Raw genomic sequence first — 13,608 nt, forward strand, 5'->3', positions numbered from 1 at the left:
TATAGGAACACGCCTTCCTTTGTAAAGAACAATGTAGTGTGTGAACATCTCCTTTTGCGCGCGCGCGCACGCACACACACACACACACACACACACACACACACACACACACACACACACAGAGAGAGAGAGAGAGAGAGAGAGAGAGAGAGAAGAACTAATGCATCAAATTTTTGATACTAGCAAAGGTGCTTTCTTGGCTAATTGAGAGCTAATCAAACCAAAAAAACTTAGAAAATATGATTGGCATATTATGTGATATGCAAGCCTACAGATCCTCATAAATTATCCTCGTAAATTATACACCACATAGACCAATGTTATACGTCCTATCTATAGATCCTAAAACAATTGGAGCCTGCTACAAGCAAAATAATTTATCACCTCTAAGTAGCTTGCTAACCAATGAACATAAAAAAATAGCCAGTTCAATGGAACGAGATAACAACTTAAATGATCCAACAATTACTTATGTTTCAAAAAGTTTACCAGGAAAAACACATTGATGTGGGTAATTTTTCATTGGATTGTCTTTGAGAGTTTGTAGATGTTGTCTCCTTCATTTTTCTATACGAGATGACACACTTGATAGTTAGGAAGAGTTGTCTTACCATACCTTTAAAGTCTGGGTCACTAGCATACTCATTTATCATAGGAGATAGATCATTGTGAGTTGCTATAGACACCGCATTGACTCTTGGTCGTCGCGAAAGTGCATAGGCCACTCGATTGTGCTTACCAGCAATGTGAGAAATATGAAAATAAAATTGCAAAAGAAAATTTGCCCACCTCATTTGTTTGTCGGAAATCTTAGTTTGCATCATGAACTACTTGAGACTTTGGTGGTCCATTTGCAAAATAAAGGGAGTCCCCAATAGAGAGTGCTTCCATGTGTCTAGGGCATGTAGAACAACTAAAAGTTCTTTTTCGTATATGCCCAAAGACTCGTTCTCATTGTCATTGAGCCTTCGGCTCTCATATGCTATTGCATGCTCTTCTTGAAGCAAGACTGCTCCAACGCAATCACCACAAGCATCACATTGGACCTCAAATGGTTTTGAGAGATCTGGGAGCATAAGGATTGGTTGGGAGGTAATCTTCTCTTTGAACTTGTCAAAAACATTTTTCTCTTTAGCAATCCATGAGTACTTAAAGTTCTTCTTTGTTAAGTCATGTAATGATCCTGCTATTTGAGGAATTTTATATGAAGCGTCTATAGTATGCACACATACCAATAAAGCTTCGTCGCTCATGTAGATTCCTTAGATTAGGCCATGCCTTTATTACATCCAGCTTAGATAAAACCATACACATACCATCCTGAGAGATAATATGACCTAAGTATTGAATCTTTTGAAGGAAAAGTTCACTCTTCTTTTGATTGATAAAAAGCCTGTTCTCCCTCAAAGCTTGAAAAATTACCTGGAGATGTTGCTTGTGCTCCTCCAAGGACTTGGAGTAGATGATGATATCATCAAAGAACACTCCAGTGAACTTGTGGTAGGATCTAAATATTTTCTTCATCAAACGATTGAATGTGGCCGATGCATTAGTCAAGCCAAACGGCATGACTAGATACTCATAAAGACAAAACGTTGTACGAAACACGGTCTTTACGATGTCTTCATTCACTATCATTTTTGATGATAGCCACTTTTAAGGTCAATCCTAATAAAGTATGTAGAGCCTTGTAGCTTATCAAACAGATCTTCACCCGTGGCACAGGAAATCTATTTTTGATAGTGATAAGGTTTAATGCCCTATAGTCCACACACATGCGGTAGGTGCTGTCTTTCTTTTGCACTAAAAGAACGGGTGAGCAAAAGGGGGAGGAGCTAGGCCTCACCATCCCTTTGTCTACAAATTCTTGGACTTGCCTCATGGTCTCCTCTTGTTGATCTTGGGAAACTCGATAAGCAGGCTTGTTAGGTGGTGAGCTTCCTGGTAGGAGTTCAATTCGATGGTGATCATCCCCTCGTTTTGGAGGTAACTCCATAGGGATACCATTGATAAAAACATCTTGGAATTCATTTAGAAAATTAGACAAGTCTAACTCTTCTTGATTTCTTCCATTTACATTTGATGAAACATTAGGACCTTTTAGGGACTCTTTGACAAAAATCATGTACGCATAAATTGATTTTTTCATTGATTTGTCAAAAGCAGGACAATTTACAAGGGGTATGGTACAACCAGGCTCATTAGCATCTATGTACATGTTCTTCATTAGGGCCAATTTGGATGAAATAAGGGTTGTTTAGGGTTTCTCTATTCTTGATCTAAGGGTCAAGGAGGAGCCACATTTCCAAAAGTATGGCACTTTTGTACACGTGTCAAGATCTCCTTCACTTGCTTTTGGAATATTTTACACTATTTTAACCATAACTTTTGCATATGAACTCCAAATTTAGTGCTCAAATGGTCCATGGGTGGCGCTTGATGAGCTCTATCCAATGAATACCCATGTTGAATAGTTTTGGTAAGATCTTCATGGTCTTTTTGAGGCTGCCCCTTTTTAGATCCTTACACAACCCTTTTTTCATCCAAATTGGCCCTAATGTTTCCTATACTTGAAATACAACCTTCTTGCAGAAAACTTTACATTAACAACCATACGGTCAAACCATGGTGCCCCTAGGATGATATCTTCATGCTAGAGAGGAGAGATGAAGAACTCTTCTTTGTCAACATAGCCTTGGACATGAAGCCTCAATTTCCCAATCAAGGGAATAACTGTGGCTTCTTGCCCTGTAAGGCTCCATCAGCTACAACAACATCTCCCATCTCATGAGCTTGAATGCCTAACTTGGTGGCCAACTTTGTGGATATGAAATTGTGAGTAAAGCCAGGGTTAAACAGGATGAAGGCATCATGCTCCCTTACCTTTCCCCAAGCATAGGAGAGAGGTGAACCTTTTCAATGAGTATCCTCTTTTGGAGCTTCAATTGTGGAAGCTCTAGGAGTCTCATTGCGGGTATTTCTTTTGGGGCAAGAATGGTAGCCATGTCCTTGCGAAAAGCTTCTAGCTCTTCAGAAGAGAGTTTATTTTTACCTTTGTAAACTCCCTTCTCCTTGGACCAGTTGTTGTTGTTGTCTTGGGAAGAGTTTTGGGCATTGTTTTTCTCTTTTGCATCATTTTTGTCTTTGATTTCCATGAGCTTGGCATTCGTTTTAGCCCCTTGTTGGAAATTGATGCGCGAAGCAACCATCGTGAACCAACCCGTTGAGAGTTGACATACTCGGCTATTTCTTCAGGTAATCCCGCACAGAATTGTTGCTTTTTCTCGGCAAAGTCTATGTTTTGAAAGACAGTAGCCTTGAGATGTAAATCCCAAAACTTGTTCACATATTTGTGGATAGACTCGTTGGAGAGCAGCTTCAAACTCCTCCATTCTGTAAGACTCCTCCATTCTGTAAGCACTTTGTCATCTGCATCGCTTGGAAGGAATTGCTTAATGATGGAAACCCATAGAGTTTTCCATGTCTTTGGAGCTTAGTCGTTGCCACGAAGTCTAGCCCACCATTTGACGAGCACATTCCTAGAAGGGCATAGCTACATGGTGTAGCTCGGAGGACTTCGTGAAGCCCTCGTCTCCAAAGGCTGCATCAAATTGCTGGATGAAGGCCAATACTTTGTCGGTAGCACCAAACGTGCCATCATAGGTGAGAAATTTTGAGCTTTGAGGGCTATGGCGGGTGGAGCCGATGGGGATTCATGGAAACTGGAGTGTACAAAGCAAGGGCAAGAAGAGAGAGAGAGAGAGAGAAAGAGAGAGAACAAGCTGCTTCGACACACTAAAAATAAAAACACCATGCTATGCTTATAGATTAACTGTGTGAAACCTTACATATAAAAGAGTTTGGCCATGCAAACTGGAGTGCATGATATAGGGGAGTGTTCCCACGGGTTGAGGAATCCTTGACTAGGGCTTGAAACCTAACAATTCCCACCCTCAAGCCCGAACTAGATAGACCACTCTCATGATACCTCGAGTTTTTGGTATACTCGTTAATCGTGAGTTTTAGGTTCTCTCACAACCAAGGTTTTTGGTATACCCATAACCTGATGCTACTGTTAGGCTACCAACATATGGAATTTTTGGTTGACTTCCAAACCTTGGGTTTAAAGTGTACCTAGTAACCTCACGAAAGAAGTGCAACAAAAAAGGGCTAAGAACAAATGTTTTTGGGAGGTCTTACCACTTTATTTTCGTGGCAATGTCTATAACCCATACAAAGATTTTGGCATGACAGTAACCGTAACAGACAAGCTAAAAGAAGGCTTTGACTGTAAATATGTGATTGTGTGGACAACAGACAAACAAAAAATAGATCTATGGTGTTGAACATGTAAAAAATAGGTTTTGAATTTGTGTCGACATACCAGATTGTCGTAGCAAATTTTGGATTTGGATGCCCTTCATCGATGACAACGATTTTTTCAAAGCAGCATGTATCATCGAATCCAAAATATCATCTTTAGAAAGATATCTTGAGCTTTCTAAATCTCCATAAAACTTTCTTGGCCTTAGTGAAAAGCCGCGCATATCCAAAAAATTCTTCTGAAAACTCTTGGTTGGTTATATGCATTTTGGGGTGCACAAAATCCAAAGAAGTAGTTGTTGAAGGCAAACATTGAGGGCCTATCATTTCTTATGACAATTTTTGTATAAGAACTTGTCCTTTCCCTTGAGCTTTTGAATTTGAGTCTTGCACCTTTTGCCAAGAACTCACTAAATGAAAAATACTCCTTACTACGTACTTTTTGAGAAGTTATCTTGTAGAGAACTCCCTTTTCACTCACCGTCAACAAGCCCTTCGCAAACAGCCCTTTGAGAAGTTGCCTTTTTGAGCTATCTCTTGTCAGACTGCGTTTTGAGACGTTGTGGTTGGAGAGACCGCCTTGTGCTTGTTGCCTTGTTAACTAGCTTCACTGCTGCGTTTTAAGACGTTGTGACTGTGTAGTGGGTTGTGACTACGTAGCGGGCTTACCACCTCGAAGTAGCAGAGTTTTGATATGCCACTCTTAAGCTACTATAAGGTTTGCGTCAAATGCCAATGGCGTCTTGAGATGTTGTATCGCCACGCCTTACAATGCCTTAGGGCTCTGTAGCAATCACGGACGACGATTTTCTCTTGTGTTTTGAGATGTCGTGCGCAGAGGCTTCTTCACCTGCCCACATGGGCTCTAATATCAGTGTTGAGCTTTGAGGGTTATGGCGGGTGGAGCCGATGGGGATTCATGGCAGCTGGAGCGTGCAAAGCAAGGGCATGAAAAATGAGAGAGAGAGAGAGAGAGAGAGAGAGAGAGAGAGAGAGAGAGAGAGAGAGAGAGAGAGAGAACAAGCTGCTTTAACACACTAAAATAAAAACACCACGCTATGCTTATAGATCAATTGTGTGAAATCTTACATATAAAAGAATTTGGCCATGCAAACTGGAGTGCATGTTATAGGGGAGTGTTCCCACAGGTTGATGAATCCTTGACTAGGGCTTGAAACCTAACAAGAAAAGAGATACTCTTTCCTCCCTCTTTGAATTTCTCAAGCTTTTGAGACCTTTGCCATGCAGGGTAAGATTTGTGATGTCCTCTCCTCTTGCACTCTCTAGGAGAATAGTTGTTGCTTTCGTCGGAAGAGAAGGAAGGTGAAGAAGAAGGATTAGAGGGTGACCTCTTTCTTGCCTTTTTCTTCCTTTTTTTCCTCTCTTCCCTTTCAGAGTGACGAGGAGAAGGACTATGGGTGGACCGTTTCCTCTTGGGAGGAGTTGGAGATCGTCTAGACCGCCGTTTGCGTGGAGCCACATCTTTAGAGGAAGTTAGTGATTCGCTTCTTTCTCGTTCTTTGGATTCCTCCTCTCTTATGGGAGAGAGTCTTCTTCTGGAAGTATCATCAAGAGGCCTCCTAAGCTGTCTCTCCTCTTGGAGAGGAAGATCAATCCCATAAGCACGAAGTTGTTGAGTAACTTCGGTTTGCAAAGCAGGGTTGCCCATAGTTTGTTGCAACCTAGTAACAAGATAATTAACAAACATGGGGGCATCATCATTAGCATCTTCATGTGCAAAATCAAAGTTGTCAATATTCATTCTACTCTTTTGGTTATTGTCAGCCATGCTAATTAAACTTTCGTACAGCTTACTTTGTGCTTTGGTATCCTCAAAAACCTTAGTCGCTACTCTTATTTACCTTTGAAAATTAGTTCTCAAGCAGCCACACCCGTGGTTTAGACGCTGTTGATTGCAAAGACTAGTGGAGAGGGTCTAACATTGCTCGGTTTTCAAAAACCTTAGTCTCTACTCTTATTTCTCTTTGAAAATTAGCTCTCAAGCAACCACAAGCGTGGTTTAGACACTGTTGATTGCAAAGACTAGTGGAGAGGGTCTAACATTGCTCGGTTTATTATGGTTCCTGGTGATCTTGCTAGTAGCTCAATAATGGTTAGCCAGAGGCAAGCCCTAAGAGACTCCATCGTTAAGACTATAGTTCCCAATGGTGTGCCTCGAAATAAGTCCTTTTCAACCAAGATAATATATCCCTGTCCTACTTACCCTATAGCAATGAACAGGTCCAACCTTTCATGGACAACTTAAGGACCTCTCTTCTTAATCAAGAAAAGAGAAACCAATAGCTCTGATACCAATGTAATGAAAATGGTCTATGAACTTTGAGAATAGCAGAATTAAGAAAATTAGAGTGAGCATTTTCATGAGACTACTTTGAGAACATAAGAGGGTGAACTTAATTAGCGGTTGCGTCATAACCATTATACTTAATTAACTTGGCATGAACAATACTTTTTCAAGAGAAAGTTAAAGAACTTGACAACAGTTGAGGAACGGTTTTATGTGGAGCCAGTCCCCCCTCCAATAGGCTTTTGTATTATAGATTCTCCCATAAAGAGAGACTTGGTACAATACAATCTTTGTGTTCCTTGTGACCTAGGTGATGCAATGAAGATGGAAAGCTTCATGCATCAAAAGCATAATACAAACTTTGTAAAAGCATTAACCATCCCTGGCCTCAGTCCCAAGGCCTCAAACACCTTCAAAGGTGGAGATAGCTAGCGGGGAATGAGCGTAGGAAAGAGGAAGAAGAAGCAACATATGAGAAAGAGGTAGTTCATGACTTATCATCACTCTTTTTGCATAGCATAGCATAATAATGATGATGAAGAAGATGGTAAGCTTAAACATTGAAGCATAGCTCTTGGTTGGATTTGCATCCCATAGCAAAGTGTGTTGGTGTAGGCTCTCAACTTCTCAACAAGCTTGGAGAAGGAGATGGAGCTCTTGCACTTTGCCAAGCAAGAATAAGCATGTGAGTGTGTGTGAGAAGAGTATACCCCCCAAGCACACCCCCAGCTTGCTTTGGTCGACCCCTCATTGTAGCTAAAGCCTGCATTTGATTGGACCCCTACAATCCTAGCCAATCACATGCATAGTGCATATGAAGCAACCATGGTAGCATTTGAACAAGTGTCTCCCTTTCCCCTTTGAGAGGAAGGGTTTGGAAAATGCTCTAGACAATTAAATAACTAAATTCTCATTGGACTCCTCTTTAGCCTAGCCAACAGGATTCAAGCACCCCATGTGGCTAAGTATAGGGAGAACTTGACATGTGTCCTTGCCCTTTGGGTGAGTGAGAGGTTGGTCAAACTTTCCCCTAGCTTTGGGGCTCCCCCCTCCTTTGTAGGGCATCTCTTTGACTCAAGCTCCTCAAGCCCTTACCTTCCAAGCATGGGGAAAGTTCTCAAGCACCTTAGTAAGCAAGTATAGGCTTAGCATGAGCATAGGCTTGCTCTCTCTCATGCCCCAACTTGTAGGCTCGCCCCCCTCTTTGTAGGGCTCAACTTTAACTTGTACTTGGACACATCAAGCATAGGGTCAGATTGGCCAAGGACCTTAGCTATCAAGCATGCCAAACACCTTAATTATTAATACTTAAAACATGAACTTAGCCTAATGTAAAGTCTAAGGACTTTTACACTAACCATTGGAGGTCTTTAATGAAGCTAACCATAAGGTCTTTCAAGCTCCATTAGCTAGCATTTGTCTTTGACAAATCATCTCTCAGTTGGACCTATTAACTTTGGCCTCGTGTCGAGATAGATCCATAAGCATATGTCTATATTCTAACCCTTGTTCCCGTTTATTCTCCCACATTAAATGATCAATTTAATATGAGAAAATCATTTGGGTTGGTTAGATATTAGCTTTTATGACAGAAGAAGAATGTTCAAGTTTGCAAAAGCATTTTGCTAAATCTTTTCTAGATTTCATGTACCATTATATTTAAATTCATACACTTCTAGTGTCCTTTTTTATATCAAACTAGCGATAACCTCACAAAGAAATCATTTTTAAGTCTCTCACCAAAAGTTTGCAAAAGCATTTCTCATTATCTTTTCTAGATGTCATGTACCATTATATTTAAATTCATGAGAAAAAGACACTTTGTGTCCTTATTTTGGTTCCAAACTAGTGATAACCTGACAAAAAAATCATTTCTAAGTCTTACCAAGCCTCGTGATAATTTGACACCCTCTCTGTTAAATGGGATCAGTGATCCCTATAAATTAGGAGGATGGGATTGGTTTTTCACCGACTAATGACGGTTTAATCCCCAAGTGATCACCATGTGATCACAATTATAGTGAATTTAATGTGCACATCAAGCGAGCCAAGTGTTCCTCGTTTGAATACCAATCAACCTGTGATCACCTTGTGAACCCATTGATTACAAAGTGATTATAGTGTGACCCAGACCATCCCAAAGTGATCTCCAAGTGAACACCATGTGATCCCCACCCTGGCATTTTTGCTATGTGATTCTATGTTCTACCTCCATTTCAAGTGGCAAGTTATAGCTTAATGGGAGTCATGGCCTCCGATGGAGTAAGTGGTGGGCTCAAGTCGCGAGGGCTCACATCATTCGAAGATCATGGACCGTTGCTCCCACAAACCTTTATCTTCAGTTTCTCTTTTCAATATCTATGCAGCCATCCAAATCTGTCTTCATTGGCATCCATCCAAGTGGGGTCCGTGTTGCGGTAATGCCCACTTACATAACATTTCCATGTCAGACTCTTCTATCATCAAATTTTTCACTTTCAATTTGCACTAAGCACAGCTAATCACTTTGATACATAAGATGCAGTAAACTCCGGTCGTTGCATGGTATTATTAGTACAATACTGATTCTGTAAATCACATTAGCATCACGTTTCAAATTACAAGAACCATCTAATATTTTCCAACAATGTTACTCTTTGTTTATCCATGTTGAAAATAGATAATCGAGAGTTTTTACTTTAATCAATACATACCCAATCACTTTTGGACAAAACAATTTCAGGAGTTAGATATGTAAGTGTCAGTTTGGCATGGAGAGAGTTTTGTTGCCATTGTTGCCATCCACAGCAAGCTCCAAACTGTCTTCATTGACATCCTTTGAAGGCATGTGTTGCAGGAATGCCGATTCGCATCAACAGCAACTGAAACCAACAATTGGCAATTTGCATCGGCACTCGGCAACAGAAACCAAAAATCCGCTGCTGCAAAGACAGCATCTCAGTCTGGAATGAATGAAAAATGGAAATGAAGGGGATAAATTCTATTCCTGTGAATAGTTAGAAACTTTTTGTGTGTTTGAGACATTCCACAATCCCCAGCTCCACTGCTATGGTCACCTTGCCTGGCTCTTTAAAAGCCTAGGGCTGTGACTCAGAGGCCCAGGCACCCCTTGCACAGCAGCAGGGAGCATTGAGTGTGGTTGCGTCGCAACAAGACTTTGGCTTGCAAACAAGTTTCTGGGACTTGCACTCAGATTTGCCTGGTTGGCACGTGTCTTGCACTTGCTCAACATTCTCCTCACAGCTCTTGCTAGCTCTACAATCTCCTCATCTTCATGCCCTGTACAATCAGCATATCAGACCACTTTCAATTAGTATATATCGGGCTGTACGTCTGCACAGAGAAATGCAAACGAATCCTATCAAGAGATGCATATATCTAGATGAATCACAGATAACGCTAGATAAGGGAAACTAGGTAAGAGGAAGTTCAAGGTAGACTCATGGTAACACCCACAAGACAATGTAACCATCAGCTCCACCATGCATATAGTAATGACTTAATACTATGACATCCCCACTACCATCATTAGCTCCCAATAGTGGTTGTAGAGCTAGGTGCCAATATATATCCCCCCCCCCCCCCCCCCCCCCCCCCCCCCCCCCCAACACACACACACACACACACACACACACACCCCTGACCATACATCAATACAAAGATCTGCGTTCAGAATTTTGGTCCTTACTCTAGAGACACAGGGCAGAATTGGGCATAATGAAGCCCATCACCAAGGGGCATCACATAGAAAGATCAAGTACACTATAGCAGTAGTTGATAGGGCATACACACCACTGGAAACAGAAAGAATTAAGATAAAATCAAGAGATGCATACCAATCTCCCTTAATGCCTCTACAAGACGGAAAAGATAATCGCAATTTGGCCCATTTGGACCTGTAGCTGTAGCAATTTGCCTGAGTAACAAAGTCAAGCAGCACATTGTCAAGAAAAACACAACACAAGCCCCGACATATAAATGATTCAAGTAGAGTCGAACAAAAAATGCACTCACATGGCAATCTCATCCTTGGGGGCAGGTCCCAAGTAAAATCTGTTAGTCTGCTTGTCTGTCGTTGACATAAACCTGAACAATCAACACTCTCAGCCAACAACCATTTGCAGGTCATCCATCAATAGAGCACTGTAGAAGCTTGATACTCACACTAAAGCTTCGGGAACCAGAGGGCAATCATATGATTCCTCCTGTTGTACACAACATAAAGCATTGCCAAACATGATAAATGAAGGGACATGTGAGGCAACTTGTAAGCCGCTAATTGAAGCCAAGCTTACCGTGTAAAACTGAACATGCCCTACAGTATCGTACTCAGACTCCCTCTCATGCAAATACTGGGGGAAGAAAAAAATACATAAGCATTGGAAAAAGAGCTCCAATTCGATAGTGAAATATCAAGCACTAAAGCAGCTCACCAACATGGCCTTCTCCGCAGCCTCAGTATCTTTGATGCAGAAGGCAGCTCCCCACTGTCAAAGTTACCAAACAAGACATGATCTTTATCTTTACCATTATATCACATGCCTAAGCACACAATTACAAGTCCTTTAGAAAAGCAAGGTAAGACATACACATATGGCATCCTCCTCGGGTTCCAATGTGGCAACTCGAGCAGGCAAGTCATGTGTGCCCCTGTGTTCAAAACAAGCTGCAATGTCCAAAAAAGGAACAGAGCTAAGATACTAGTTGGTAAACATGTGGGACTGTGTGTGAGAAAAATGCCAGCAATAGGTGCAATTCTGGCATGCATTTCTATGCAACACGTCGAGAAGGCCAGCAATTCTTTGTTGTAAGGCATGAAGGCGCAGAGTGCAGACATAGTGCTAGTTACTGCAGCAAACCGAAGTGCAAGGAAGTTGCAGACACTGGAAGATGAAGACAGAGCTTACCCAAGTGAAACACCCTTCGATAACCCCTGATGAAGCCTACAATGCGCTCATCGTAATCGAAGCCAGCTCTCCACATCAAGGAAGCGTAGCCGAAAATCCACATTACCATCTCTTTGAAGGGGGGGGGTGGGGGGGGCTAAATCTGCAGAATGCAGATGGAAAATAGAAGCGATCGAAGAGGGAATAAGTTGCGGAGAGAGGAAGAGTCCAGCGTTTACACGAGCAAGGGGGCCAAAAACGGGGAATGCAGAGCGTACGCTTCTTTGCGGGCCTTCGCGACGACGATGAGCACGCGGAGGCCTGCAGAAGCGCACGCGGAGTCGTCGCGGAGAAGAGAGGAGAAGGTTCAAGCCTCTCAAGGGTCAGCACACAAATTATGATCTTGCACTTTTAGGCCTAAAGGCGAGGCGCTGCACACCACATTCGGCCTAGCCTAGTATCTACCCTTCCATATTGGTCGGTGAAGCAGCCTTCCGACAGCATCCAATTAACCCTTGCCAGGTCAGCAAATGCCATCCAGCATGAACTCAGCCAGCGATCCTGTCCAGATTCATTCCTCCTTCCTCAGATTCATTGCATATATCTGCAATTCTTATTTGTGAGTCAACTGAGGCCCATGTCACACGTGAGCACTTTGCAGACATGCCTAGCATTATGCTCAAGTACACATCATCGTCCGATTATTGTGGTAAACTAGGTGTGATTTCAGTTCACTCGTAGCTCACCATGATGCTCCAATGGCCAAGCTTGCCCCTCGACTTGCAAGCTTAATTGGAACCATAGATCCCCTTTAAAGGACCCCTCGTGCCAAAAAGGGTGGATCAAATGGTTAGATCACCCAAAGGTAACAGTGTGCTCCATTCTAGCAATGCAACCATGACCTCGCTCTTTGGTTCAAATGGTGAATATGTGTGACCCTACTATGGTAGTGATCTCTATGAACACGCTTAAGACCGTTGGGGCACTTTTTTGCCTCACACGAGGTCATATTCGATTGGCTTGTATATACACCATCATTCAAGGTGAAACGTCTTGGGGTGTAAGCATTCTGGAAGAGCCAATGAGTACAAGATGCATAAGAAGCGTATCAATGAGGTAGAGTACATGAGAGTCACATTCAAGGATGTTGCCTCAGATTTGGTCAAAACTCAAAAGTCTAGTGAGGAGCCTTCCACTAGCAACGCTCTAGAGAAAGTAGAGCACAGGAGTCAAGGATTGAAACACTCTAGTCAAGCCTCAATCTGCCTAATTATCTTATGTTGATCGACTGCGGGGAACCTTCTTGTTTCCAAGAAGCCATGCAAATGGATGATAAAGACAAGTGGGAGTACGATCTGATTGTCAGTAATGAGACTTGGGAATTGGTCAAAATGCGTGAAGGCAAGATAGCATTGCCTTGCAAATGGGTTTACAAAAAGAAGTATACATCATGAGATCCAAAGCCTAAGTACAAGGCTAGAGTCGTAGCTGAAGGTTTCAAGCAACTAAAAGGTGTAAACTTTGATGAAATCTTCTCACTTATGATCAAGATGACTACTTTGCGTATAGTGCTTGAACTAGTAGCTATAGACCATTTGGAGTTAATTCAAATGGATGTGAAGATGGCTTCCTTCATGGAGATCTTGAGGAAGATGTATACATGGAGCAACATGAAGAGATTGATATGCCAAACAGAGAAGAGCTTGTGTGTAGACTCAAGAAAGCACTTTATGGCTTAAGGCAAGGTTCCACGTAATGGTATCCAAAATTTGATACTTTCTTGTGGTCTCATGGATATAAACAAAGTCACAAGGATCGCTGCTTATATACGAAGAAGAGAGAATGAATACATTGTTTACATTGACATAATTAGGCTATGTTATAAACATTACGCACACACATCTCCATAGTTTCACATACAATTAAAACATGTACGTGTCACTAAAAAGAGAACAAATGTATATATGAGAGCTTCATAAGGTACCAACACAAACATGGCATATACATTTTTACACCCACACATGATCACACGGTACACAAAAGATATAGATGCACATAAAACTTATCTATATGGATTCATAAAAAGAAAAC

The 13,608-nt window shown here is 41.7% G+C and overlaps 1 protein-coding gene across 1 annotated transcript; it reads right to left on the reverse strand.

Annotated features, from left to right (window-relative positions):
- Positions 1–9,247: 9,247 nt before the first annotated feature.
- On the reverse strand, positions 9,248–11,936 carry LOC147462466 (gamma-glutamylcyclotransferase 2-1-like). The gene is made up of 8 exons (XM_086484059.1): positions 11,539–11,936; positions 11,221–11,297; positions 11,065–11,118; positions 10,927–10,983; positions 10,796–10,836; positions 10,646–10,717; positions 10,468–10,547; positions 9,248–9,910 (listed from the first exon to the last, which is right to left on the reverse strand). Exons 1-8 carry the CDS (start codon positions 11,645–11,647, stop codon positions 9,684–9,686), a joined length of 717 nt encoding a protein of 238 aa, XP_086340185.1. The 5' UTR covers positions 11,648–11,936; the 3' UTR covers positions 9,248–9,683.
- Between the last annotated feature and the right edge of the window lie 1,672 nt (positions 11,937–13,608).

Source organism: Adiantum capillus-veneris, chromosome 2 (genome assembly GCF_014529385.1).
Source record: "Adiantum capillus-veneris isolate H3 chromosome 2, ASM1452938v2, whole genome shotgun sequence".
NCBI lineage: Eukaryota > Viridiplantae > Streptophyta > Polypodiopsida > Polypodiales > Pteridaceae > Adiantum > Adiantum capillus-veneris.